General features: G+C 36.5%; 1 protein-coding gene across 1 annotated transcript in view; it reads right to left on the bottom strand.

Moving 5' to 3' along the window:
• Dpyd (dihydropyrimidine dehydrogenase) overlaps positions 1 to 27394 on the bottom strand; it is an 800444-nt gene that overhangs the window by 734936 nt on the left and 38114 nt on the right. Inside the window, exon 2 of the mRNA XM_090333954.1 lies at positions 23641 to 23751. Within this exon, the coding sequence (XP_090190080.1) occupies positions 23641 to 23751 (111 nt within the window). The remainder of the gene's footprint in view (positions 1 to 23640; positions 23752 to 27394) is intronic.

Raw genomic sequence — 27394 nt, forward strand, 5'->3', positions numbered from 1 at the left:
TTTGTACACAATGGAATTCTATGCTGCTGTTAGAAAGAATGACATCGCCCCATTTGTTAGGAAATGGAAAGACTTAGAAAAAATCATATTAAGTGAAGTAAGCCAGACTCAAAGGAACTTAGGCTCAATGGTTTCCCTCATTCGTCATAATCAGTAGAAACCTTGGGCTCTACTAGCAGAGATCTGCAATAGAGCAAAACCTTGATACATAAGGCCATATAGTATGAAGCTAATTGAAAGGACCTCCAGGATATTGAAACAAAAGCCATATAACGAATGATTGTTGTCCTTAATATACTATGTTATCCCTCATCTCCTTTGCTGTCCCTTGGGTATCTCATATTGTTACAGTATCTCACTTTGTTATCTGATATATTGAATTTATTTGTATTTGGTTATCTGAAACTTGATAGGGAAGGGGGGAAAACCAATACGGGGAGTGGGTGGTGGGTGGGGGGGAGGGTAATGGGTACCAAGACATGTGAAAGGGTATCAATGTATGTGAATTAATGCACCATCTATTTGGCAAATATCATGTAACCCTTTTATTAATTATATATAGTTATATATAATTAAAAAAAATATATATATATATATATAAACTAAAACTACAGTGTCTTTGAAGGAAGAATGGCTGTCTTGATGCCTGAATCCAGTGAAATTTGTTCTGGAGGCAGGGTGTGGGGGAGGTAGATGAGGAAGTAGAATTGAGGTACTTGGACAAAACGTATCTCTTTACTTAGTCATGAATATTTTTTGTGGGCTACCCATTGTAGATCTAGAATTCAGTAGGCTAAGTCTAGACAGGGAAAAGCTTTGAAAGTCATGGGACAAAAATGGAGAATATAATATAATACAATATAATAAGAGAATAATGTAATGAGAGAGAGGAGTTGAGAAAGAACTCTTCAAGAGGGAAGGTATCTACTGTGTCACCTTGCACACAATTGTACTAAGAAGTCATTTTGAAATCTTGACTAGGTTGAACCACATTCAGGATACCTGGTATTTTCAGAAGAGCAGGTTGACAAGAATAGAGATGAGGAAAAAGAGGGGCAGGCAAGAGTTTGGCACTTGCAGAAAAATGATTCTGGAAAAAATAATGGCAAGAGTTTAACATGGTTTCATCAGTCCAAACCTCTAATCCCAAGACTTCAATTGATTTTTTTTTTAGTAACAAACTTAGGCTATGTATTTGCTAGTGAATGAAGAAATATTGAGACCAGGTGGAAGGAAGAAATGAGGCCTGCTTTGTCATGCCAGTTTCCTCTGTAAGCATTTGGATATTTTCACTAGGAGTTCTAAGAATCAAACAGTACAAGATAACATTTCAGCAACCGTCATGCTGGCGGGTGAGGGAAACACATGCCTGCCTATTATTTGAACTTGCAGGGAAAGAAAAATAAACAGCTCTAACAAGCAGTGCAAGCCTGTTCACTGAACCGCATGAGAGGCATTTAATTTCTCTCACCACAGGTGTTGTCAACCTTTTACTGTACTCTGTGCTTTTGCATGTTCTAAGATGATATTTTTTGAGAGCCCAGAGAAATATTTATGGGAATATTTTAAATAACTGGTGTCAAACAATGTGGACGGATGAACTCTAAAATTTGATTTATTGGTTTATTGATAATTCAGTCATGTAATACAGAATTACCAAATAATTTTATCACTACTATTTCATTACCTCATTCTTGTTGGCGTGTTCCTTGAAGACCTTCTCCTTTAACTTCTTATTGCAAGTACAACTCACTTCATCCCAAGATGCATACTCAGTAAATACTTGTGAAAATTGCCTGTACAATTTATATGTAGTACAGTACAAGGAGATAGCAAATGAACATAAAATTAATATCATCATATTTGTCTATGCATGTTTAATTCATGGAAACAAAGTGACCTTGAATTTTTACCTATTTTACTAATTCTATTTTCATAAGCATATTACTTTCATTTTAAAAAATCCGTTTACTAGTTTTTTATATAATGTAAAACAGCATCCTTTTATAAGTTTTTTTAACAATGAAATGCCAGTTAGACTTGTGAATATAGAATGGGGAGGGAGAAACATGCACAAAGGGGCGATTTCATAATGCAATTTGACAAATTTGAGAGCTAAATTTGACTGTTCTAGTCAAACCATGTCCTAAATGTTGCTACTTAAAATGTAAGGTTTTTGAAAAGGAATCTAATACAAGCAAGCACCTAAATTATTGAAAATATCAATTCTAACATGCTGAAAATACACATACAAAGCCTACTTCCATTTGTTGTTGTTGTTTTATTTATGAAGCTATGGAACTACAAGTGGCTAATAGACACAGGCAATCCAGAGATGAGTAAGACACAGTTCCTATGTTGATTTAGCTCAAAGTACCCTTGGATCAGGAAGCAATCCCATGTTGGGAGTTTTTCTCTGGAATTGCATTCAAAGAGAATGAAATTCCATGGTCACAAAAAAAGTAAACATTCTTACTTGAGACTGGGATAAATGTACGCAAATGCACACACAGAATTCCAAACATACATCTAAAAATAAATCTCTTTTTCTATTCATTCTCCTGAACATCTTGTCCCAGTCTTGGAAATTCAATTCTTTTCTGGGTGAGTTAATGGGAAGGGAGCACCAGCAGGCTGGAATTCATACACTGACTTCTGCCTTTCAGTCCCAAGCCTCTCAATGACTTTCTGCAAACAGACAGTGAGTGTGACAATAGATATGAATGGATATAAGTCCAGGATATTTTTTACAGTGATTAAAACTAAGACATTTTATACATGTTCCTAATTTGGCCTCTAAGATGCTGGGTGCTGAGGGCACAGGAGTCTGAGACATGAGGATCATGGGCAGGAAAGTCCAGAAGACTCCCTAATTCATCACCAAGAAGCCAAAAGCAGAGCTGTGGATGAAGAGATGGATTACCAGCCTCACACAAAAAAAGCAAAGGGACAGAGTGAGGAAAGGAGGAACATTGCGCAAAAAGGAAGCAGTCATTACCCGACTCACATAGCTGTAATGTCTTGTTTATATAATGTGTTTTTATAGATATCACCAAATGTGCCTCAGCATTGGAATTCAGCATCTGAATGCTGTCTGTGTCTCTGTGTGCATAATGTTCCAAGACAAAAGAAAAGGCTACGCAAGATGCTTCCTCAGTTATAATGGAAGAACTTGCCCATCTTGGCAGTAAAATCATCTCTGCTTATGAATTGTGAACCTACAAACAATATTAAAAGGATATTCCCCAGAAGTCCTACTATTTTATAAAAATACTCAAGTTTTTAGTGTACCAGAGCAGTTAACTATATTACACATTTGATTTGGGCACTACAGAAAAAAAAATAGAACAATCCATTCCTCTAAAGTCTTTTAGATAAAAGGGTTCCCAATAAAATACCATTCAATAAGTTACCTAATATTGTTCTTCTTATAGCACATGTAAGCCTTTTTCTCCGAGATCAGAGATCTATTATATATCTGAAGAGCTTGAAATTAATTTTTAAGATGGTTCAATTAATATGTAATAAGACAGGCACTGGTGACTTGTGCTTGTAATCCTAGCTACTTAGGAGGATTGGATCTCAAGATTTGAGTTCAAAGCCAACCTGGCCAGAAAAGACAGTGAGCCTCCTCTCTCCAATTAACTGTCACAAAAGCCGGAAGCGGAACTGTGGTTCAAGTGACAGAACACTAACCCTGAGTAAAACAGCTCAAGGACAGTGTCTAGACCCTGAGTTCAAGACCCAGGACTAGCCCACAAAAATAATAAGTAATTATATTAAATATAAACATGCACAGTTAATTTTTATAAACTGAGATAGTCCCCTACAAATATTCTGCAGTTGCCTCTAGGCTAAACATCTTTATTTTCTACCTTACCACAAAACTGAGGCACAAAGATTTACCATTGTTCAAAAAAATCAAATGAATTTGAAAGTCCACACATGTGTGAGCCTTGATTTTTATGTGTATGCCTGTGTTATTACATTAATTAGTTTTCCTCTAATGTAGTGTTGGCTCTTTTCTAGTGTTCATCTCATTCACTGAACTGTGTATCGTGTAAGAGGTGCTGGTCAAAACAGACTATAAATCCTAAACATACAGCAAGAAACATACTGAGAGCAGTAACTGTCAAGAAATTTGCATTCTAGGCAGAGCAAGAGACCACCAGGAAACCAATACTTACAATGAAGACAACAACTTATAGAGATAAACGAAGGTTTGTGGGTTATGTTGCTAGAAGAGGGTATAGGTAAAGATTTTGCTGAGACAGAGCTGTGCAGAAAGCAAGGAATATACAGTATTCCTGTCCTGCAAGAAACCTTGCAGAGAAAGAAAAAACATGTACAAGCACTCTGAGGCAGAGAATGCAAAAATGTGGTCATGAAATATGGAAGAGTGAAGATCAGAAAGAGAAAGCAATCAAAGGTAAAGTTAGATGGGTAGCTTGGGCCAGAGAGGGTGCTCATGGAGGCTGCGTAAGATTCAGAGTGTGTTCTAATAAGACACAATGATAACGGAAGACAGGATCGATTTTCAGGTTTCACAAATGTCAGACTGCAGCTAATTTTGAATAATTCTTCTATAGAGAGAGTAGAAGAACAGGGTAAAGGAGCAGTGAACAGGACTGAAGTACTTCATACCCATGTGTTAGAAGAGCAATGAATCCCATCAAAAATTGTCTGGAAAAGTGTGGAAAAGACTAGGAAAAGGAGGGACAGGGAATTCCATCCAAGTATATTTATGCATGGATGTAAGTAATCACAATAAAACCCTTTGCACAGTTAAGATATTCTAATAAAAGAATAATCATTACTATTTTCTAACTGTAAAACACAGAAAATAACTCAATATCCATGAGTAAGATACGTTATGTCAGTGGGGACTGGTGGCTCAGCCTGTAATCCCAGCTAATTGGGAGGCTGAGATCTGAGGATTACGGTTTGAAGCCAGCCAGAGGCAGGAAAATCCACAACACACTTATCTCCAATGACCTTCCAAAAAGCTGGAAGAGGAGGTGTGGCTCAAAGTGGTAGAGTTGAGCTGAAGTGGTGGGGGTGAGTGGGAGAGAAAAGAATTATACACCACAGGGTCAGTTTGGAGAATCTTTATATCATATAAAAAGATATTCAAACACGATGAATTTCACTTTAAAATTTTGCTCTCCCATTCTTAAAAATTGGTATCAATAGCTGACATACATGAAAACTCCTGAAACGGAACATTAAGGCCACAATAAATATCTCTGCATTTTCTATTTCATATACTCTCACAAGGAAAATAACGCAAAGAACCATGGTTTCTGTATCAGTACAAGCCAAATATAACCATGCAAAAAAAGCACAGAGGATTTGAAATACAAAATCCCTTACATTAAAAAAAACACTTCAACAAAATACTACAAACTGAATTCATCAGCATATGAAAATTGTTCATTTACTATGACCAAGTGGCATTTATGCCTAGGATGCGAGGCGACTTACACATCCACACACCAATACCGTAATGCAACACATAAACAAAATGAAGAACCAAAACACATGAATATCAGTATACACACAATAAATGCCCATCCTGGCCTTGAGCTCAGGGCCTGCTCATTGTCCTTGGACTTTCTCAAGGCAAGAGCTCTACCACTTGAGCCTCAGCACCTATTCAAGCTTTTTCCTATATATGTGGGACCGAGGAATTTAACCCAGGTCTTCGTGCATGCTAGGCAAGCACTCTACCACTAGGCCAAACTCCCAGCCCCCAAATCAGCAGCTTTTCATGATAAAAAAAAAAAAAATCTGTGAGTTAGGCATAGAGAAAACACACCTCAACACAATTAAAACTCTTGTTTTGCTTTCATTCATTTTCTAATTAAAAATCCAAAAATCATTCCTATGTTATATAATGCTCACAAGGTTTGCGCCTAAGGATTAGGAAATAGTGTAATCAATAATCTACCCTATTTTAAATCTACATTTAATGGGTGAAAGATAATTTTTCATTTTCATACATTAGTTAAAATTAAACCTAAAAAAATTCTACGAAAATAGCAACATTTCATAAAATAACATTTTCAAGAACCTAAATAGAAATTCTAGTGTTTTGTATTTACTACTGTAATAACATATTAATAAACACACACACTAAAAACACTGTAACTTAATTCACATTCCATTGCATATATTTGTTACCACCACATCTCATGGTAGCTTGGTTTTTAATTTTGGGGGGCTTTTTGTTTCTTGCCAGTCCTAGGTCTTGAACTTAGGACCTGGGCACTGTCCTTAGGCTTTCTCAAGGCTATCGCTCTACCACTTGAGCTGCAGCATGACTTTTGGCTTTTTTTTTAATGTGATACCAAGATATTGAACCCAGAGCTTCGTGCATACTAGGCAAGCACTCTCCAACTAGGCTATGCTCCTGACTCCCATGTTTTTAGTTTAGATTTCCATTGTGACTTCATTCACACTTTCATCAACAGCACATAAGAATTCCTGTCTTCCACATTTTCATCTTGATAATGGCTATTCTGACCAGACTGGGAGGGCTTCTCAAAGATCCTTTGATATGAAATTTCTTTATGACTCATGATATTGTACATGTCTTCATGTACTTATTGGCCATTTGTATTTGTTGTTTTGGAAATAACTAAGCTTATATGCCCATTTTTTAATTGGGTTGTTGGCTGACAAAGGAAGTTAGTAATTTTTTTTCTTATAAAGGTGATGAGCAGAGGGTTACAGTTATATAAGTAATGAGTATTTCTTGTCAAAGAGTATCACCCCGTCCCTCATTCTCTCCCGCTTACCACACTTGTAAACATTTCCAGCTTAGTGTCGAGTGAGTATCATCATTGAATTAGTATAGTTCAAGTTGTTAATTCCTTGCTAAAGGTACAGCTGGAAAGCCAGAAGCAAGTGGCTCATTCCTGTAATACTAGCCACTTAGCAGGTTGAGATTTGATGATCCTGATTTGAAATCAGCCTAGGAAGACAAATCCAAGAGACTCGTGTCTCTAATGGAGCCAGAATTGGAGATATAACTCAATTAGTGGAGTGCCAGCTCTGAGTAATAAAGCTAAGCAAGAGCTGGAGTCCTACATTTAAGCCCCACAAAAACAAAGAAGTAATTGTAAGTATAGAGGCTAAAAATTGTTCTGTTTTCCTTTTTGTATACTGCTACTTCAGTTTAATGACTACTCCATTTACTGTACAGAAGCTTTTTAGTTTTATGCAATTCTAACTGTCAATCCTTATTTGTCAGTCCTTGTTATTGAAGTATATTTATAAAATTACTCCTGATGCCTTTATCTTCCAGTCTTTCAACACTGTATAGGCTTATTTCTGGGGCTTCTATTATATTCTATTGGTATATGTGTCCGGATTTTTGTCGACACCATGCCATTTTGATTACTGTAGCTCTGTAGTTTAGATTGAAATCAGGTATAGTGTTACCTCCAGCATTATTCTCTTTGTTAGGAATTGCTTTGGCTATTTAAGGTCTTTTGTGTTTCACTTTAAATCTTAGGATCGTCTTTTCTATGTCTGTGCAGAATGATATTGAGATATTCCCTTCTGATTTTGGAATTTATTTTTTGGAATCTGTTGTAGTCTCTTTCACATCTTTGATTTTTGTAATTGGGTCACCTTCGCCCTGCTTTAGGATGGTTTGGGTAAATGACCAGCAATCTTTATTATCTTTCTAAAGAACAACTCTGCATCATTCATTTTTATGTGGCTTTTTGGTCTGTATTTCATTCATTTTTGACCAAATTTTTTATCTTTTTCTTTACACATTTGGAAACTTATGGATTCTCTCTTTTTTTTTCTTTCTGTTTTCATCAGAGACTGGGGGTCAAACTATATCTGACACTTTTACTCATTGGCAAGAATTCTACCAATTGAACCATGTTTCCAATCCCTTGTTACTGTTTTACTAAGACTTAAAATTCTTAGTAAGTTGTTTATTTGAGACCTGCACTATCTGATGTTATTCCTTTAAAACAATCTTATTAAAGAAAATAATTGTCATTTGTAAATTTTGGTCATTTGCTTTCGTTTACATTAAAAAAACCATATTCAAATATAGGTAGTTTAAATAAATTACAAGTTAATCCTTTCTAACATTATTGTTATTAGAATACAGTTCAATGATTTATAAGCTATGCATGTGTTTATTTTACTATTCCTCTAAATATCATCAACCCATTAACAGAATAGAACTGTGCAGTATTTCTGTTTGTCATTGGGAATACATACTTGTTGAAGTAGCTTAGTAAAATATCAATGGTTTTTCCCTTGCTTTGTAGTTTCCAAATATTTACAGATACATGATATACAGGTCTCTGTTTGTCCTCATGGTGAGCCAAACAAATGCCAAGCAACAGTGGTAACTGTAAGGCCACTCAGAGAGAGGCAGGTTTTACATTGTGTTTTGAAGATATCCCTGGCCCTTGATCCTGATGACGTGCTTGGAGGTGTCTTGAAACAGAGAGCTATGATCCTGCCTTCCTCTATTTATATCTTGAAGGTAGGAATAATTTACTGATAGATTTGATATGAGGTGTGAAAGAAAATAAAAACGCAAGGATTCAATATTTCTGGTCAGAGAATTACATAGATAAAGGTTGCTATTTATTTAGACCTACTGAGCTGTTTTAAATAAAAACAAAGAAACAAACAAAAGTGTAGGTAACTCTTAGATAAACCACCACATCTTTTCATGCATTTTCCCCTGAGTATGACAGGAAAATAATCATGTGTGCTCTAGAAATACTTCCCTAAGGCAGTGATGAGTGTCAAGTGCTTTGAGGTCCTTACAAGACACTTTGTAAATGCAAAGTGGAATTACAATCTTGATATGATACTTATGATTGCTTTCAAAGAACTCTTAAGGGCAGAAAGTCTGCTAAAGGCACTTTTTCTGAGGCCAGTATTGTGTTAGCAAACAGACCAGTAGCCCAGATGGGAATGTGACAGGGAAGCCATTAAAAAGATACAAAATCTCAGTAAGAAAAAATAACTCTCATCAGACCATTTTCTGCAGCTCAAGCAGTATTTTCAGCATTGGTATATATGACAGTTCATACATGGCCTATTTAATTTGAGCTTGAGTTATTCGAATGCTTTTCATACTTCATATTTACATATGTACATATGTATATCTCATGTATGTATATATGTATGTATATGTACCTGTATGTATATATTGTGCCAGTCCTGAGGTTTGAACTCAGTGTCTGAACACCATCTCTGAGCACTTTTTTTTTTCAAGGCTAGCACTCTACCACAAGAGCCATAGTTCTGGCTTTTTCGTGGCTAACTCACAGGAAGAGTTCATAGACCTTCCTGTTCATTTTCTTTGAACCCAATCCTCAGATCTTAGCCTGAAAAGTAGCTAGGATCACAGCCATTTGCAACCAGAACCCAGTATATTCTGTGTATTTGAAACTACAGGTAAATTACATTTTTTAGGCGACTGTATCATGTGACAACACAGTGACATTAATGTTCTCAGGCCTGTCCCAAAATCTGTTTACATATTTATTTGTTATACTAATTCTGAACAAAAACAACAATTTTCTGTCAGACATAACAGGCTAGCGTTGGTAAGACAGTTTCTTGTTTTAAATTGGGGTCATACTCCATATAACTTCTGATAATATCTTATAAAGAAAATGTCAATGAGGAGGAGAAATGAGTAAACAGAGTATTATTTTTTAAAATTGTAATATAAATATATCCCAAATAATTCATTTCCTTTTGTAAATATATAAATACAGTTTCATATATTGTGAAGTGTGCAATTAGATGTCTAATTTCATTTTCTAGTGTTAACATCTCATTTGTTAGCTTCATGCATGGTGTGGACAAAACAAAACTAATCATTCTAATCACCTGTTCCCTCTTTCTTATAAATAGCAATAACTGTAGTAAGTGAAAATTAAATAAATAGTACTTGATTTCTTCTTTTAAATAAAGTACATGGTAACATATTTTGAAAGGCCTGAATACTCTGGTTGCTTTTCTGTCAATTCTTGTGAAATCATACTATTTGAAGTTAGTTGAAAAGATAGCATTATTTTACAAAATTATGAGGCCTAAGTACATGCAATGTTTGCCGTTTATTTTGTTTTGTCTTCTTAGATCACCTCTTATCCTTCCTTCTCTATTCTGTGTACATGGTAAAGTTAGGATTCATCAAACTAGGATTGTTACCATCTCATTATGATGATGCATGCATATAATCCTAATACTCAGGAGGTTGAGTCAAGAGGATGACAAGTTCAGGGTCATCCTGGGCCACATGGCAAGATCCTGTATCTAAACATACAAACACAGCCCCCAAAAGAGGATAGAAATTACCCATTTATCCATCATGTAAAGTATTCAGCTTTTCCTGACAGGGGTGATTTTTCTAAATGCATATTATTAATCCTGTAACATTTACAGCATGCCCACTATTATCCGATGTTTTCTAGAGTTTAATGTTTCAGAATTTATCTATTCTAAATTTATACGTAATGGTCTAATTGTATATAATTTGATCTTCATTTTCTAGCTTTTCTACCATCAATTCCATGTCCATTTACTTGGATGATTAAGTCAGAAATATCACCATTTAAGGCATTTATGTCTTCTTTCAATTGTGTTTCCTACTAAGAAAGTTAAAACCAGGTAACTACAATTCATTAGAAAATGAAGGCCTTTCAGTGCTAGTGGAAGGATACTATGGGCCAGCTATTCACCAAGAAGTTGTAAGAGGAGTGCACCAAAAGGAATGATGCTCCTAAAAAAGGAACAGGAGTGTGAACATGCAAAATAGAAAAGTGTGTGAAAGTTAGTACAGTAAAGTTAAGCACATGAAGGAAAGCCTAGTGGAGTCTAGCAAATAACTTCCCCAGGGCTGAGGATGTGATATAGCAGACACTTAGCACATGCAAAGCCCTGGGTTCAATCCCGAATGCTGGAAGGAAACAGATGACTTCTCCAATACATGCCCAAGAGTCTGAGGCTGGATGTGTCTTGTCTTTCAGTCTTTTCTTTCTCAATTGGCATGAAGCTGTCTTCACATCCTTATGCTCCCTTTTCAACTCTGCATAGCCAGAACCACAGAAGAAATGACAGTACCAGTACTACAGTGAGAATCCTATAGCAATAAGAACAATAATTGCAAGCCAAGGGCAAATGAAACCCAAACCATCAAGGACAAAATTACAGCCGCTGCTGGCTGAGCACTTACTCTATGTCCCAAATTACGGTCATTTTGGGGATCCTTAAGCCAAAATGCCACCACCATCACAGAATGACAGCACTTCCCTATACCTCCATCCGCTTCTCCACTCACTCCCATTCATTCCAACCCATGGCTCTCCCATTTAATGATGCAACTAACTCGCTAATGGCTTTCAAATAAATAAAGACTGCTTATTAATCCCAAGACCTGACTTTGCAGATGGCAGTATCCTAGTCAAAGTCATTGCCCTTAGAGACAATCCTAAATTATTAAAGTGTATCCAGATTGCTTCCGCTGATATTTTTTTCATCAGTCTTCTTTCTTAAGTTATATCTGATGTGTTGAGGACTGGTTAACCCAGGATCTCCCTGGGTATCCCAGGATAGCCTCAGGCCCATTATCCTCCTGACATAGCCTCCTGAGTGCTGGCTTACAGGTATGTGCTATCATACCCATCCTTTTTGCTTTACAGATCTTTTCTTTTATTGCTCTTAGACTTATCCAACCTAAAATATTTATCAGAATTTGCTTCTGAAACGTATTAGGTGTAGTCCACAATCAAACCATTGCTCTTTGGTAGACCTACTCACCCTCTTCCTTTTATCTACCTTTTCAATTCCTTTCACATTAAATGAAGGTATGACTGCAGCCTAAAGATCATTGTGAAGTTATTAAGTATAATTAATGAGAGGATAGTAACCCTTCAGACTCTCTTAATGAGATGGGAGACATCATATAGGTAAATTATGAATCGAATTGTGGTTTACAGATACTGGCTTTAATGCCAGAAAGTATTCATGAAGACAGGAGAAACATAATTGCAGATCTGAAAATAGAGAAAAAGAGAGAAGGAAGGTAGAAAGAAAGGAGAGAGGTGTAGGTAAAGATAGAGATTGGGAGAACAGGGATATAAATTCTCAAAAACATAAAAGTCAGTTGAAAAGAAATTATAATAAAAGCCCCAAACAAAGAAAATGAAATGACTCAATAGAGTCTTATCATAAACACTACCTATATTATTAATGCCAAGGAGAAATGGAAGAAATCAAACGCAAAAACTAAATTCACATAATGTAAAAACACTTACTAAAAATATACAATCTGTATAAGTTTTGTCTCATAAATGAAAGAAGGCTGGGAGTTTATAATAAAAGATCCATTTAATCATAAAATTCATATACGAATCCAGATTTATTTACTGAATACTAAATCAAAATATACATAATAGTTTAAAATGTCTCATTTAGGAAAAATAAATGTAGGATCACTGTGTCCAATTTGAAATATCTGTAATTTACTACTGAAAGATACAACACTCCTTCAAGAAAATCCAACAGAAATGATTAATCATTTGAACCATGACTCAGGGCACAGATTTATATAAAAATAAAAGTTATCAAAAGTGCTATTAAGTAAAAAGTAAGAACTTAGCCATACACTAAACTTGGATTCCACCCTTTTAACCTTATTTCTTTGTGGGACTGATTTCCTCTCAGATTCATCCTGGAAATTGTTGCAAATAGTTATCTCTAATACAACAGAACCTTGCAACTTCAAAAGCTTTGGGACAGCGAATGCAGTCCTGAGAGGTTGCACACAAGGCACGGATAAGGTATGCCAGCATAGTATAAAAGATTCCAGCTGAAAACAAGTAATGGCAAATACAGAAAGAGCTCTCCCTGCTTCCCACCGACTCTGCTTAAAAACAGACATAAATTTCCTCTTGTCAGTCTGTCCCCTCTCTCATTTCCAAAACCAGTTGGAAGCCTTCAGATGTGACCTCAGCACCAAAGAAATGTGTGCAAATAAACCTCAGAAAACTAACCGTGACCATCTCAGAACTTCTTATAGCTGTATCTATAGTTGATATGGGAGATGTTACCTTTGCTTCATTTATACCCATTACATATATAAATATACTACACAGCCCCATCTTCAAATACAAATGCTGAAATTCTTAACCATAAACCAATCTACACATGTTGAACACACATGAATATTTTTAGACTCCATCACATGGAATGTGTTCTGGGAAACAGGTTAGCAGAAATAAAAATGGATATTTGAAATTCCAAGAAAAAAAGAGCAAGATTCCATCCCATTTAGCTAAAGACTATTTGATCGAAGCATGATCCTGCCAATCGGATATATGCATGCATGTGTGTGTGTATGCGTGTGTGATTGTATGTGTACATATATATATATATATCACAATTCTTTCTTCATTAAAGCAATTCAAGACAGACAACCTTATTACACCCCCTGGTTTAAAGAAAGTTTAAAAAAGAATGCTATGACAAGTGTCCTGATCTTGATTAGGAGATACACAAATCCAAATATTTCAAAATTCATAAAAGGCAACCAGGAGAGCCAAGACAAATAGCAACGTGCACTTCATCTCCTGTTCAACTGTGAGCCAGGACCGCAGGAAGATCTGGCTCTCAACAGTCCCGCCCCATGCTCAGAGTAGAGCATGTCATATTCATGGTCTGTATTTTGTCAGGATGCTGACACACACACCATAGCCCCAGTGAGAAGAAATGCTCCTCCATTCCTTATCATTTCAATAGGCACTACTGTCACATTCCCTACATTGGAAATCACAGCATTTTACTTAAGGAAGTCAATCTGGCCAAGTGAGTGTGAGTGTGTGGTGCAGCCTGCACAGACTGCTTCAGAGGATCAGATGTCAAAGTGCTCCTTTGCAGGTCCTGTCATCATCACTCTCATTAGTGCTTGAATAGGGCTGTGATTGTCTACCTATTCAGGCTTCTAGAATTCTATGTGGGTTCCACCTATTAGTGCTTGAATAGCAGCCCGATTAGAAAGACAGCTGCCATTGTGTACCCATTGGGGAACACAGCAAAACTCGCATATTTATTTGCTATTAGCACCAAATAAATGTTTTGCAAAGGTAAAATATACCATTAGGCTCTAAAGACAATCTAGCTGATTTCTTTTGTTCAGAAGACTCCATTTTTCCCTAGGCAAAGATACTTCTTATTTGCAAATACAGTAATAGGCCTCATTAATATCTTTTAAAATATACATATGCTGTTTTGATCGACATCCTCTTACCACACATCTGCTTCATTATATAGTACTTATTGACCTACAATACATCATGCAATTCCAGTTTAATATTTGTGATTATGCAAAGAACTCCTAGGTAAACAAATCAAATCAATTTAGTTCCAAATCTTTGGGAATCCCATCTCAATCTTCTTGGAAAAACAGAATCTATAGGAAAAAACTTCTCCAAACAGAAATTTCTCTGTCAGACATATGAGAATTAAGCATTTTGCTCTTTCACCCCTTGAAGAGAAAACATTTCAGGTTAGAGCTCAGTAGCCCTTAAAAGCTCCAGTTCTCCAGGAGGGCTGACAGAGAATTCCTTCAGACAGTGCAGCAGAGGCCTGGCTTACGATGACAACTTGCCAAGACCAGAGTATCACACTGATGGATTTTGGAGAAGGCAAAAAAAAATCTATAATAATAAGCACATGACTCTCATGGGAAAATAATTTTTTTCCAAATTTGTGCACAGAAATTAATGGTGAATTATCTGACAACTCTCTTTGCTTTCTCATTCTCTCTCTCTCCCTCCCTGTTTATGTGTATACATACACATATATATTTACATATACATGTTTACATATGTATATATACATATATATAGAAGTGCATATGTGTATATGAACATAGATGTATATCTACACATGTGTGTGTAGATTTCTGGGTAAGTGGGCATGCTCCATTTTCCACTATCAATAAGCCTGTGTGGTTCTTCCTGGAGACTGCTCTGCACTCCAGTCTTCTAGGAGGTTTACAGTACAGATAGGGAGCAGTCCATTCATGAAAAATAGGAATAAGCCAAAGAGAGCTCCTCAGGGGGTCTGATCCTGGAGAGAGTTAAAATATTGCATACTAGGTAAACAAAAGCAGCAGCTACTAGGGAAGGAAGAAATCACAGGATTTCTAGAGGAAACACATGAAAATTAAAATTTCTAACATAGGGAACCAGACCCTGTTAAGGTCAAAAGTGCCCATTAAGTTTTAAGGTGTCATGAGATGTTCTAGAATGCTACATCACTGTATTTAAGCCTGAAGTGGGTGTGCAATCAACTGTACTCAAAATACCAGCTCTTTAACTCCACAAAACACAGATTCAGGCAGTAACTATACTCTAAAGGGCAGTTAGGACTGATACTCCTTCACACAATGGAATTGCATAAGCCCCCTGCCCTCTAGCCTGTGCCTCTTGGAGTGCCAAGGAGGGAGTTAATGCTCAAGTGGTAGAGCCTCAACTTTCAGGGAAAAAAAAGAAACAAAGGGCTGGTAATGTGGCTTCGTAGTAGAGTGCTTGCCTAGCATTCATGAAGCACTGGGTTCAATTCTTCCATATCACATACACAGAAAACTCTGAAAGTGGTACTGTGGTTCAAGGGGTAGAGCACTAGCTCTGAGCAAAAAAAGCTCAGAGACAGTGCCCAGACCCTGAGTTCAAGCCCCAGGACTAGCAAAAAAAAAAAAAAAAAGACAAGCAAAGGCCCTGAGTTCAAGCCCCAGGACTGAGACACAGAATAAGAAATCAATGAGCTAAACAGAATGGAAACCCTATCACAAAATCAAGGAGCAAAAATCAGGACTGGAAGCATGGCTCAGTGGCTTGTGTATTCGGCACAAATTTCCTAGGTCAAAACTCCTGGACTATCAAAAGAAAAAGGAGAAAGATGCATACAAGGCACAAGTAGCAAAATACAAGTAGCAGAGCTGATGGCTGACAATTACAAATGAGTTTAATTTGTGTGTCACATGGAATGTGGAGAAAGTTGTGATCAGTCTGAAATAAATAATTAAGGCAAAGCCTTTCGATTACAGCCTCAGGATATCAAGAGTTCACACTTTTCTTCTTTTTTAGTCATTTACCATTTTCTTACACATATCTGCTTCAAAAATATATCTCTCACAACATCATTCTACACATGGAGTGAAGTACCAAAAAGGTACATGCTTTCAAAACAAGACCCTAACATTTGACTAAAACTTGTAATTATTCCAGAAGTGACCACGACTAGGAATGAAGTTCAATTTAGAGGAAAATAAAAGCTTTTTGGTGCAGAACTGTAGATAAGCTCCACATAGACTTTTTTTTTTGGCCCTGGCTGGCTTTGAACTATGATTCTCAGATCTCAGCCTTCTAAGTAGCTAGGATTAGAGGCGTGAGCCAGCCACCAGAGCCTGCCGGGTTTTCTGCTGGTGGTGGAGGTGTTTGTTTTTGCATCTCAGAAAAATTCAAGTTCTGAATCTATGTTTGGAAGAAAGCTATTAGTTCTAGCCTGAGAAAAGCTGTTTTAGATCACTGTCACTACACTGCTGAATCCAGTCAAAAGTTCATTTTGTTTGTGCGTAAACTCCACATTGTTAATTTGGTATACCAGTCCTGGGACTTGCATTCTATATTGACTTCAACAGAGCCAAGTGTCTGCAAGACGAAGCTAAGTAAATGACAGTGTTAGTCAAGTAAACTCAAGAGGAAAAAAATGGACCCAGTAGAAAAGATACTATCTTAAGGATCATTTCCAAAAGCATAAAAATTAATTACCTGAGCTGGGAGCTTAGACTAGTGGTAGAGTGCTTGCCTAGCATGCACAAAGGCCGAGGTTTGATTCCACAGTACCACATACATAGAAAAAAGCCAGAAGTGGTGCTGTGGCTCAAGTGGTAGAGCTCTAACCTTGAGAAGGCCCAAGGACAGTGCTCAGGCCCTGAGCTCAAGCCCAGGACTGGCAAAATAATAATAATAATAATTATTATTATTATTACATTTGCGACATAAGCAATCATATATTAGGAAAAAAAAACACTATATCACCCTCTCATTCCTGGCAGACACCCTCAAACTGTGTTCTTACCACACCTCCTATGAGACTTTGCTTCTCATCTCTGCCTGCTCATTACAGGCAGGGTGCAGTGCCAAGCTGAGCTGCCTCAGGGCCTGAAGCAATGTGTTTTGTTTCCTTCTACTTTCTTGATTACTTAGCTTGATCAGTGAATTTTATGATAGTCTCTCATGTTTTGTACCTGCAGCCTGTTTCTCCCTAGCCTAGCCCTACTTCCTACCCTAATCCCAATGTTCTCTACTCTCTTATTCCACACATACTTCCAGGGAAATTCTACCTATAGGCTTTTAATTACCACCTATATAACATGTTCATCTTAGGCCCTGTACTGAGTTATAAATTTAATATCTAACCGAATGATAGACAGACATGAAAATTTCACACAATCTCAATCTCATTGGTTACTTCCTATTCTACTCTACAAACAACAAAATGGGCTCACAACTTGAATTCCCAAGCCATATTTATTTTCCTTCCTGTATCTATCCATGCTGCCCTCTCTCCTACACCATTCTTCCTCTGGTCTTTGTCAAATGCCTTCTAATGTTCTACATTAACCTAAAGACCTGGCCTCCTATCTTTCTCTCCAAACCCATCTTCCACACTAAAAGCCAGAATGGCTCATCAAAAAAACAGCTTTGACTGACTCACCTTGATAATTTTCCTCGGAAAGGTACCATTCTCACTTGAAGAGAAGTGAGAACTTCTTGAGGTCTGTAACATATTGCATTAATTCCAGCAAAGTAAGCTGAAACACAGTGCTCTGCCTACTGCAGACAGATCATAAATGTTTTATTCTGTGCACAGGATAAAAGAACCAAAACCTATTTTATTGCCTAGTCATTTTTAATATCTGTAAAGAACAAAATCAATGGTTTATTTTTATGTCCTGTACAAATCATTCTGCTTAAAAGACCTCTTCTGCTAGATTACATGAGTTCAATCCATAGTTCCAACATTTAGTGGTAGGAGAGTTTGGGGAGTCCCTTCACCTACAACTGGAGATAAAATATAAAACTTACTCAAAGTTGATTCAGAAAGCTAAGTAAAAGTACTTAGGGGCTAGAATGTGGTTTAGTTGTAGAGTGCTAGCTTAGCATGCAGAATGGCCTGGGTTCAATTCCTCAGTGCCATGTAAACAAAAACTAATGAAAATTAAGAGAAAAAAGGAGGAAAGTATATGTTTAAAAAATTATTTTAATTAAAAAAACATTCAGAAACAACCCTAAGATACTACCTTACCCCAATCAGACTAGCCAATACTTAGATATTCAAAGACATTGACATGAATTTGGAGATATAACTATACAGACATACAAATCAATGATGGGATATATACTCTATAATATTGATATGTTATATAGATTGATATGTATCTGTGACTATAGACTGGCTTAATTTTAATTTTATTCTTAAATTTATGTGCCAGTGATCATAGAGATTCCAGTCTTGAATACTTGTTTGTTAAACCTGACATTTGAAATATGATGTTAAAAAATCAGTATTAATTAAATCTTTTAATAAAAAAGTACTCAGACTGAAATAAGATTGAAGATTACAAATTTTAAACACCCATTATATTTTTTATTTTCTTTTAAAAACCGGACTGCCTATTGCATACCATGTATCAAACAAATTTGCTAAAAATTCTTAAAAACTGATCTAACAATTCAGCATATTTAACTGCATTTCCTATTCACTTTCACAGAGATAAACTTTCTGATTCATAACGTTTTCTGGTCTTCAAAAATTGCTCATGGAAAATGAGTGTAGAATATTTATGTAATTAGGACAGTTCAACATTTTTCAAAATGGCAAAAATAAACAGCAGTTATGGAACACCTGCTTAAAAGACACTGGAAATAACTGCTTCGTGCTTCATTAACCAGTATAAACACATTTGCCAGTGTAAATCCCCTACTGAATTCAGAATTTCCAATTAATCCATGAATGATATCAAACTGCCAAGTGAAGAAATTCCTGGGCAAAAATTCTCAAATTGCCATTCTTAGGGCAGTTCTATGGCACAAACACATGCATATATTCTAAGAAGTCTATAATTTATTTATTAGAACCAAATTGTGTCTCATTTAACAAATTTAGGCGACCAATTTTGTAGGTTTTATTCATCTTTGGGGAGCATTTAATACAGCACTTGAAGTGTGGAGGTTGGAACATCAAAGCAATGAAGATAGCAGGAAGAAAAGTAGCCAGGAAGTAGGACAGACTCGAGATTTCCAAGACCCTTACAACCTTCAGATCCTGACACTGTTATGCAAGAAAGGTGAGTCTGCACAACAATGCAAAGTTAAGGCAAAATAGTCAGAAAATCCGTCAAAATCAAAACAGATAAATGAGAGTTTCTCACTTGGTAGTCAGGGACTTTGTCTGAACATGAAAAGTTATCTATAGAAACCTAACTATTCTAACCCATACTTTCCTTTACTCCTGTTTATCTATTTCATCATCATTTTATCTATCCTTTGTCAGGAAGTGAAGGGAGTATTCTGAAAAAATCAATCTGAATTCTAGATTTGCCTGCAGCACTAAGTAATTTTAGAGTTTCAGTAAATGGTTTAACAGTGTTTCAGTGTAGTCATTATCAAGAGACTCAAGGAACAAATGTGAACCATTCCCTTGAGTCATGGACAAAAGGAAAGGCAATACTCAAAGAACTGCCAAGCATCACACTTCAAGAACATAATCTTGGGCCCAGAATGTGGTTTAGTAGTAGATGTTTGCCTGGCATGCACAATAGCCCTAGATTCAGTTCCTCAGTATCACATACGCAGAAAAAGCTAGAAGTGGTTCTGTGGCTCAAGTAGTAGAACACAAGCCTTGAGAAAGCTCAAGAAAAGTGGCCAGGTCCTGAGTTCAAACCCCAGAAAGGGCAAACAAAAAAATCAGAAAGAACATAACCTTTAAGTCTTAAAGAAGAAAAAGGAGAAGCTTATTCATATACTCATTCATGCTTTCCCAAGAAATAGTTAATGAACAAAAATGGGCCTAATCATGTTTGAGAAGCTGGAACTGGGCTAAGGGGGGAAAAGAAAACTAACAGCTCACACACAAGATAATTAAAACACAAAAATTCCTGTCACCCCAAGCTTTATATTCTAGTGGAACTCACAATAAAAATAATTATGAGTAAAAAGTAGAGCATATCATTAAGAAATTCTGCACCTGAGCCAATTATATATTTCTTTAAACAGGTTGAAAGAATAGAATAACATTATGGAATAAAGATCATTTTAAAAAATACTAATAACAATAGGCCAGGAGTTTGGCCTAGTGGTAGAGTGCTTGCCTAGCATACACAAAGACCCAGGTTAAGATCCCTCAATATCACATTCATAGAAAAAAGCCAGAAGTGGTACTGAGACTCAAGTGGTAGAGCTCCAGCCTTGAGAAAGTCCAAGGACAGTGCTCAGGCCCTGTGTTCACGCCTAGGACTGGCAAAAAAAAAAAATACGAATTACATAGCGATCCTACTAAACAAAGTCTCGGTTTCTAAATAGTTTCTGTAGAAAATCTCTAAGAATCAACAATTTGACTATTTATAAATAGAAGTCTTCTGAAAAATCGTCAAATTACTCTAGATTATAGGTCTCACATCTTAAAACAAGAGATTAAAAGCTGATCATCTTTTAATGCGTAAGCTTGAAAATTAAACAACTATTCATTTCTCTCAAAGACCTTTCATTTGTAGGATCAAGGAAATATGGTACATTTACATAATGGAATTCTATGCTTCCCTCAGGAAGAATGACCTCATTCCATTCGTAAGAAAATGAAAAGACTTGGAAAAGTGAAGCAGGTCAGACCCCCAAAATAGGCACCCTCATTTATAATAATTAGTATACATCTAGGATAGTCCTAACAGAGAATCACAATAACTCAATGACTATGATGCTAATTGAAATGAGCTCTAAAATATGGAAATAAGATTATTGTGTGTGCAATATTTTTAGTGTATTATTTACAGTTCTTTCTTCTTGCCTCTAGTTTATTCCCTGTGGTCACAGTACCTCTGTCTTGTATATAAGTTTATCTGATTTGGGGACAGGAAAGGTAACCACTTAAGTGGTGGGACAAAAGGTGAATCAATTCCACAGTGATACTCACAAGACCCTATGTTGGAAATGAACTTTACAACCTGGGGAGGGGGCAGGGTGTTGGGATAGAGTAGGAGAAAACAAGAAATGGATAATTGAACAGAAACGAGATTATTATCTTACTAACAAAACTGTCCATCTTACGTGACTGCTCTGTACCTCACCTTTACAATAAAAATTAGTCGTTTAATTTTAAAAAGACCTTCCATTCAAAAAAATTGGAAAGAATTGTGGAAAAATATATTAAGTGAAGTAAGCCAGACCCAGAGAAAGAAAAATTACATAGTTTCATTTGTGATAGCTAGAATATACCTACTGATCTAGAAGTAAACAGGTTAAGATGGGCCATAACCAAGTGGTTATACATGAACTGGCTGAAGTATAATACTCTATGGATGTTTGTTGTCCTTATTGTACTATGTTATCTCTCATCTCTTTTGCTGTCCCTTGGTTATCTCATATTGTTACAGTATTTCACCTTGTTTTCTGATATATTGTATATATGCGTATTTGGTATTTGAAATCAGATAGAGAAAGGGGGAAAACAAGATGAGGGGCGGGGTAGTGAGAGGGAAATGGAGATCAAAACATGAGAAAGGGTTTCAATGTTTGTGAAGTAATGTACCTTCTATCTGGTGAATATAATGTAACTCTTCTATTAATAACAATAAAAATATATGAAAAAATACTTTATGGAAAGCTCAAATAGTATAATCTTTTAGAAAGACTAAGTCAAAGCCCAACCAAATCAACACCAGGAAAGCTGTACATGCAAGAGGTGAGTGGGGCCAATGAGAGAGGGGAGGAAGAGTAAAGGGGAGAAGGGGAAGAGAATTCAGTCAAGAATTCATTATATGGGCTGGATGCAGCTCAGTGGTAAAGCACTTGCCTAGGAAGTGCAACGTCCTGGGTTCGATCCCCAGTGCCAAAAAAAGGAAAGACAAAAAAAAATTCATCATATGTATCACAAAATTAAGAGATGTAAGGGATAGGGCAAGTCAAAGGAGGAGGATGTAAAACTGCTGAAAGGGGGTGACACTGATCAGGATGTATTATATTCATAAACTGTTTTATTATGAGGCACCTCCCTTGTTCAACTACTTAAAGATAATAAATTTTAAAAAGATTTAATTAATCCCCATCACTATACGAGGTCACAATATAGCTTAGCATATAACTAAGCTATCATTTGATACAATTTGAACTACCCTTGTGTCCTTGAAAATGCCAGTACTGGAAATGTCATGGTAAAATACAATACCTGTACAACTGGGGCCTGGGAAACTAAACTCCAGGCCAGGTGTGTTTCAGGTGACAGTGGCATTTTCTATGCCACCTTTTTTCCTCTATGGTCCTGCTGAGTCACTAGTGACAAAAAAAAAAGAAATAAACTCACATATGTGAGTATATATTCTCAACTGGCTTCACTGGAATGTAGAGAGGGAAAAGATACCATACACTAAAACTGTACACCTTATAAAACTATATGTACACAACATCAAAATCTCTAATGTCAAATAAACTCAGCCTACTAATGGTCTAATTATAACAGGGAACAAATCCATTTTGGAGAAATTTAATAGGAAATTTTGTTTTCCAAATGGGAAGATTTATATAGACCTAAGTTGTTATCTAAATATTATCTCTGAGATTATAACTAATACTCACTTCCAGTCCCAGAAACACAATCATCCAGAGAAAATGTACTTCTGAGTCTCACCTGGGAATATTACAAGTACATTAAATATCTAGAGTCCAGTTATTTGCTAAGAGCTTATTGTAGATGATAGTGCATCCATTTCCTTCTTCAGTCAGACTATGCCTGTAATACAAGAACCCTTGCATCATAGTGACATTATATAAAATTCTTTCCTTTTGGTATGTGGGGGATACTAGCACTTAAACTCAGAGCCTGGGCTCTTAGTTTTTTCCTTCAAGGCCAGTACTGTACAATTTGAGCCACTCCTACACACCCAGATTTTTTGTTGGGTAACTGGAGTTAAGAATCCCACAAACTTTCCTTTCTGGATTGGCATTGAACTGCAGTCCTCAGATTTCAGCCTCCTGAGGAACTGGGATTATAGGTATGAGCCATACAAAAGTACCTGGCTTTTATACAAGAAAGCAATTTTTTTAAGAAAAACAAATATTTTAGATAAATAAAATTTGGGCACCAAATTAAATGTATTTCGAATGTTAAGAGTTTCACAAGATATTTAAAACATTTAAAGTAAACATAGTCTTGAGAGTGTTCAAGTATATCACAAATAGAAAAAAGAAGTTACAGTTGTATCTCTTGCGTATTTATTGTATTTGTAAGTATAAGTAAATGTTTCTTTTACATAGAGAAGAAGAGATAATTTCCAGCAAGGAATCATGGATCATTGATACTCACAAAACAGTCCTTATCAGGATTTCTTTTCCAGTGTTTTTTGTCCAATTTCTTGGCTGTAGTGGAACGTAGAGTTGCATGAGTTTGTGGTCGAGGATTTAAAGCCAGGATGTTCTAGGAGGAGCATAAACACGTGTCAATGGGTGAGCATTTAAAAGAATGTTAAATCTAAAAAAAAAAAAAAAAAGCAGTAACAACAAAAAGGAATGATTTTCTCTACTTAGCAAAAATAATAAATCTATGTTAATTAAACTGCATAACGTTACTTCAAGAAAATAAAGTATCAGGGAAAAAAAGAATTTATTTTTATGTAGAGTTTCACCATTTCTCCCTAAACAAAGGAACTGAAATTCTTTTGATCCATGAGACAGAAAATAAAACAAGATTATATGTAATCTAAAGAAATTAGAAAATGATCCAAAATTGACATGATGATATTTAAGGAAACTAAGGATAGCTGACTTTTAAAGAGGATCTGTGTAAGAATAATCCTAATACAATAATGATTTTGTTGAAAAACTGAGAAGGACCAAAATTTTAGAGAAATGGCAAGCAGTTGAGAAAACCACTGATGCTATGAATGGTTTCAGTCTCTACTGATAATTGATCTCTGAATCCTTCAATAAAACACTGATACTCTTTTTTCCCCCTTTGGTTATGGAGCTTGAACTCTGGGCCTAGGCACTGTCCCTAATCTCTTCAGCTCAAGGGTAGCATTCTACCACTGGAGCCAGAGTGCCACCCATATTCTTATTGGTCTCTGGTTTCCTCCATTACAAAATGGGGCAGCATGTGAAGTCTGATGTCAAAAGGAAATGGAATTCCTGATATGACATGTTTTCTAAGCTAGAAACATCCCAAAAACTCAAGTGGAGTTAAAATGGAATCCAGAGACTTCGCAACCACAGCAAGAAGTAGAATCTGATTAAGGTAGAATTAGAGAAAGGGGCCATGGGAATGTTGAACTGGGTGTATGAGTCCCAAGAGTAGGCACTAAGTGGCTTGTAATCACTTTGGAGCCATCTTAGAATCCAAAAAGGCTAGGATTACTTACCAGCCATTGAAGACTCTTATTTTAAATAGGCTCACCTGATCAGTCCTGACACAACAGGCCACCAAACTATCCATGTCACCTCTGAACCAGCCACCAGTGTAAGGAGGGCTGTTTGAACTCTACTCACTCCTTTAACTATACGTGAGTACTCACTCTCTGCCCACTAAGTCTTCCCTTTTATCCTAAGTCTCATTAATAGCTGTATCCCTGAAGACATGAAAAGGTTGCTGAAAATACACTAAAATGCTGCTTTCCAATGGGAACATTTTTAGCCTGGACTGACTTTGAACCATGATTCTCAGAAGCAGAGAAGATTAGGGGTGTGAGCAATTCCTCCAATCCCTCATCACCCCCTCAATGCCAGACAATTAAGGTGTTGATAGTAGACAATTAAAAGGCTGAGAGACTTTTGAGAACAATAAACTAAGGCAGATAGTTCCATGGCTAGAAAGAGTGACAAAGACAGCTAAGATAAACCCTCAAGTGGACATGGAAATCCTAATTTAAACTTACTACTACAAAAATTATCTTCCAAATTCAACTGGATCACCTTATACTACAATATATATCGATTTCAATATTCAAGATAAGAGCTGGGACAATACCATCACACAGTACAACACAGAGGTCAGGGAGAAGGGAACAGGCACTCTGACAAAAACACTGCTCTCAAAGGCTGTACCTTCTAGCAATGTCAGAGGCTCACACTGGAGCACAAACAGACTTACTCTAAAAAATGGAGACTACAGGAAAAATAACTAAAGCAAAGAAAGGTTCAAACCACAATACTGCCAAAAAATAAAAGTAACTTCGAGAGGCTTCAGTTCATGTTTTATTTTTTATTTTTGCCAGTCCTGAGGCTTGAACTCAGGTCCTGAGCACTGTCCTTGGACACTTTTTGCTCAAGGCTAATACTCTGCCACTTGAGCCACAGTACCACTTCTGGCTTTTTCTGAGTATGTGTATGGAGGAATCAAACCCAGGGCTTCATTTATGCTAGGTAAGCACTCTACCACTAGACTACGCACCTGGCCCCAAGTTCACATTTAATAAAGATTTATTTATTTATTTAGGTCAGTCCTGGGACTTGAAGTCAGAGCCTGGGTCCTGTCCTTGAGCTTCTTTTGCTCAGTGCTTATATTCGACCACTTAGGCCACAGCACAACTTTTAGCATTTTCTGTTTCTGTGGTACTGAAGAATCAAACCCAGGGCTTCATGCCTGCTAGACAAGAACTCTACCACTAAGCCACATTCCCAGCCATTAACAAAGATTTGACATAGCTATTATGACAGTATGACTGTACTGTCTCACTCACCAAGCACAAGCATATAACTTATATAAAAGAACCAGCATTCTGAAACTTGAAAAATATAATAACTGAAACATAAAAATATCATTAGTGGAATAAAGAACTAATAAAGATACATGGTAGATGTCTGAGTAAATGAAAGCATATTATTGCATATACCAGAGAAAAAAGAGGGGTATAAAATATAAGGCTAAAAGTTTAGTAGACACTTTCTAACATAGTAAGGCCCTGGATTCAAGCCCTGGCTTAATAGATGGGTGAGGGGGGGGAGGGAGGGAAGGAGGGAGAGAGAGGGACGGAGAGAGAGAGAAAACAAATGAACAAATGGCAAAAACAAAAACAAATTGATAATAAATACTATCAGTATGGATTTTTTAAAAAATGCAACTTCCCACTATGTGCTGTCACTAGGAAAGACAGCTTAAATTCAGTAAAACGAAAGTAGAATGACTGAATATGTATCAGGCAAATAGCAACTTTATGTCAGTTGCTGTGGTCTTACCCCTGTAATCCTAGCTCATGGTCGCTCATGCTTGTAATTCTAGCTACTCAGAAGGCTCAGATCTGAGGTTCTCCATGCTAAGCCAGACTGGGCAGGAAAATCTATAAGAATTAGTTCCATCCACACATGCACACACACACACATGCACACAAAACTGGAAGTGGAGCTGTATGGCTCAAGTGGAGGAACACTAACCTTGAGCACAAAAGCTCAGGGATAGCACCTAGGACCTCAGTTAAACCCCTAAGACTGATATACGCACAGACACACAGACACACACACACAATTCTTTTTTGCTTATTTATTTGGGATTGAAACATGGATAATTTCATTTCATAATTCAAAATTGATAAATAAAATCATGACATTTTAAAGGTTCTCTGACTAACATTTAAAGCAAGCCAGGAAGCATTAAAAATAAAAGATGGCTGCATTTTAGTTATTTCCATAATCTATATTGTGATAAATGATTATATTTATCTGTGTCGTCATAGTAATGCAACTTTTGCAAGTAAACATTTTGAATGTAATTTGTTGGCTGCTTATCATAGTAACTTTTCTTTCCCAGAGCAGAAAAAATGGAAAAATACGACCTAACATGAAATATTGGGTTAACCTTTTGCAAAAAGGCAGTGAGTTGAATCCAATGGATGTTGGGCAAAAGTAAATTGGATTGGGGAGAATACTTACCAAGGATTTGACTTCATAATATCCCAAATGAAAAGTGATATAAAATAAAAGTGCAAGACACGAGTGGTTGAGGGACGTGATGAAAAACTAGTTTCCAAAATGAGACTTTTAAAAACTAAAAGTCAATATCCTCAATAAGGAAGCACCTTTCAGAATAAAACAAGCAAATGCTAAATTACACTCCTCCTAAGAAGTGACAA

This window comes from Megascapheus bottae, chromosome 6 (assembly GCF_031878675.1).
Source record: "Megascapheus bottae isolate mThoBot1 chromosome 6, mThoBot2.hap1, whole genome shotgun sequence".
NCBI lineage: Eukaryota > Metazoa > Chordata > Mammalia > Rodentia > Geomyidae > Megascapheus > Megascapheus bottae.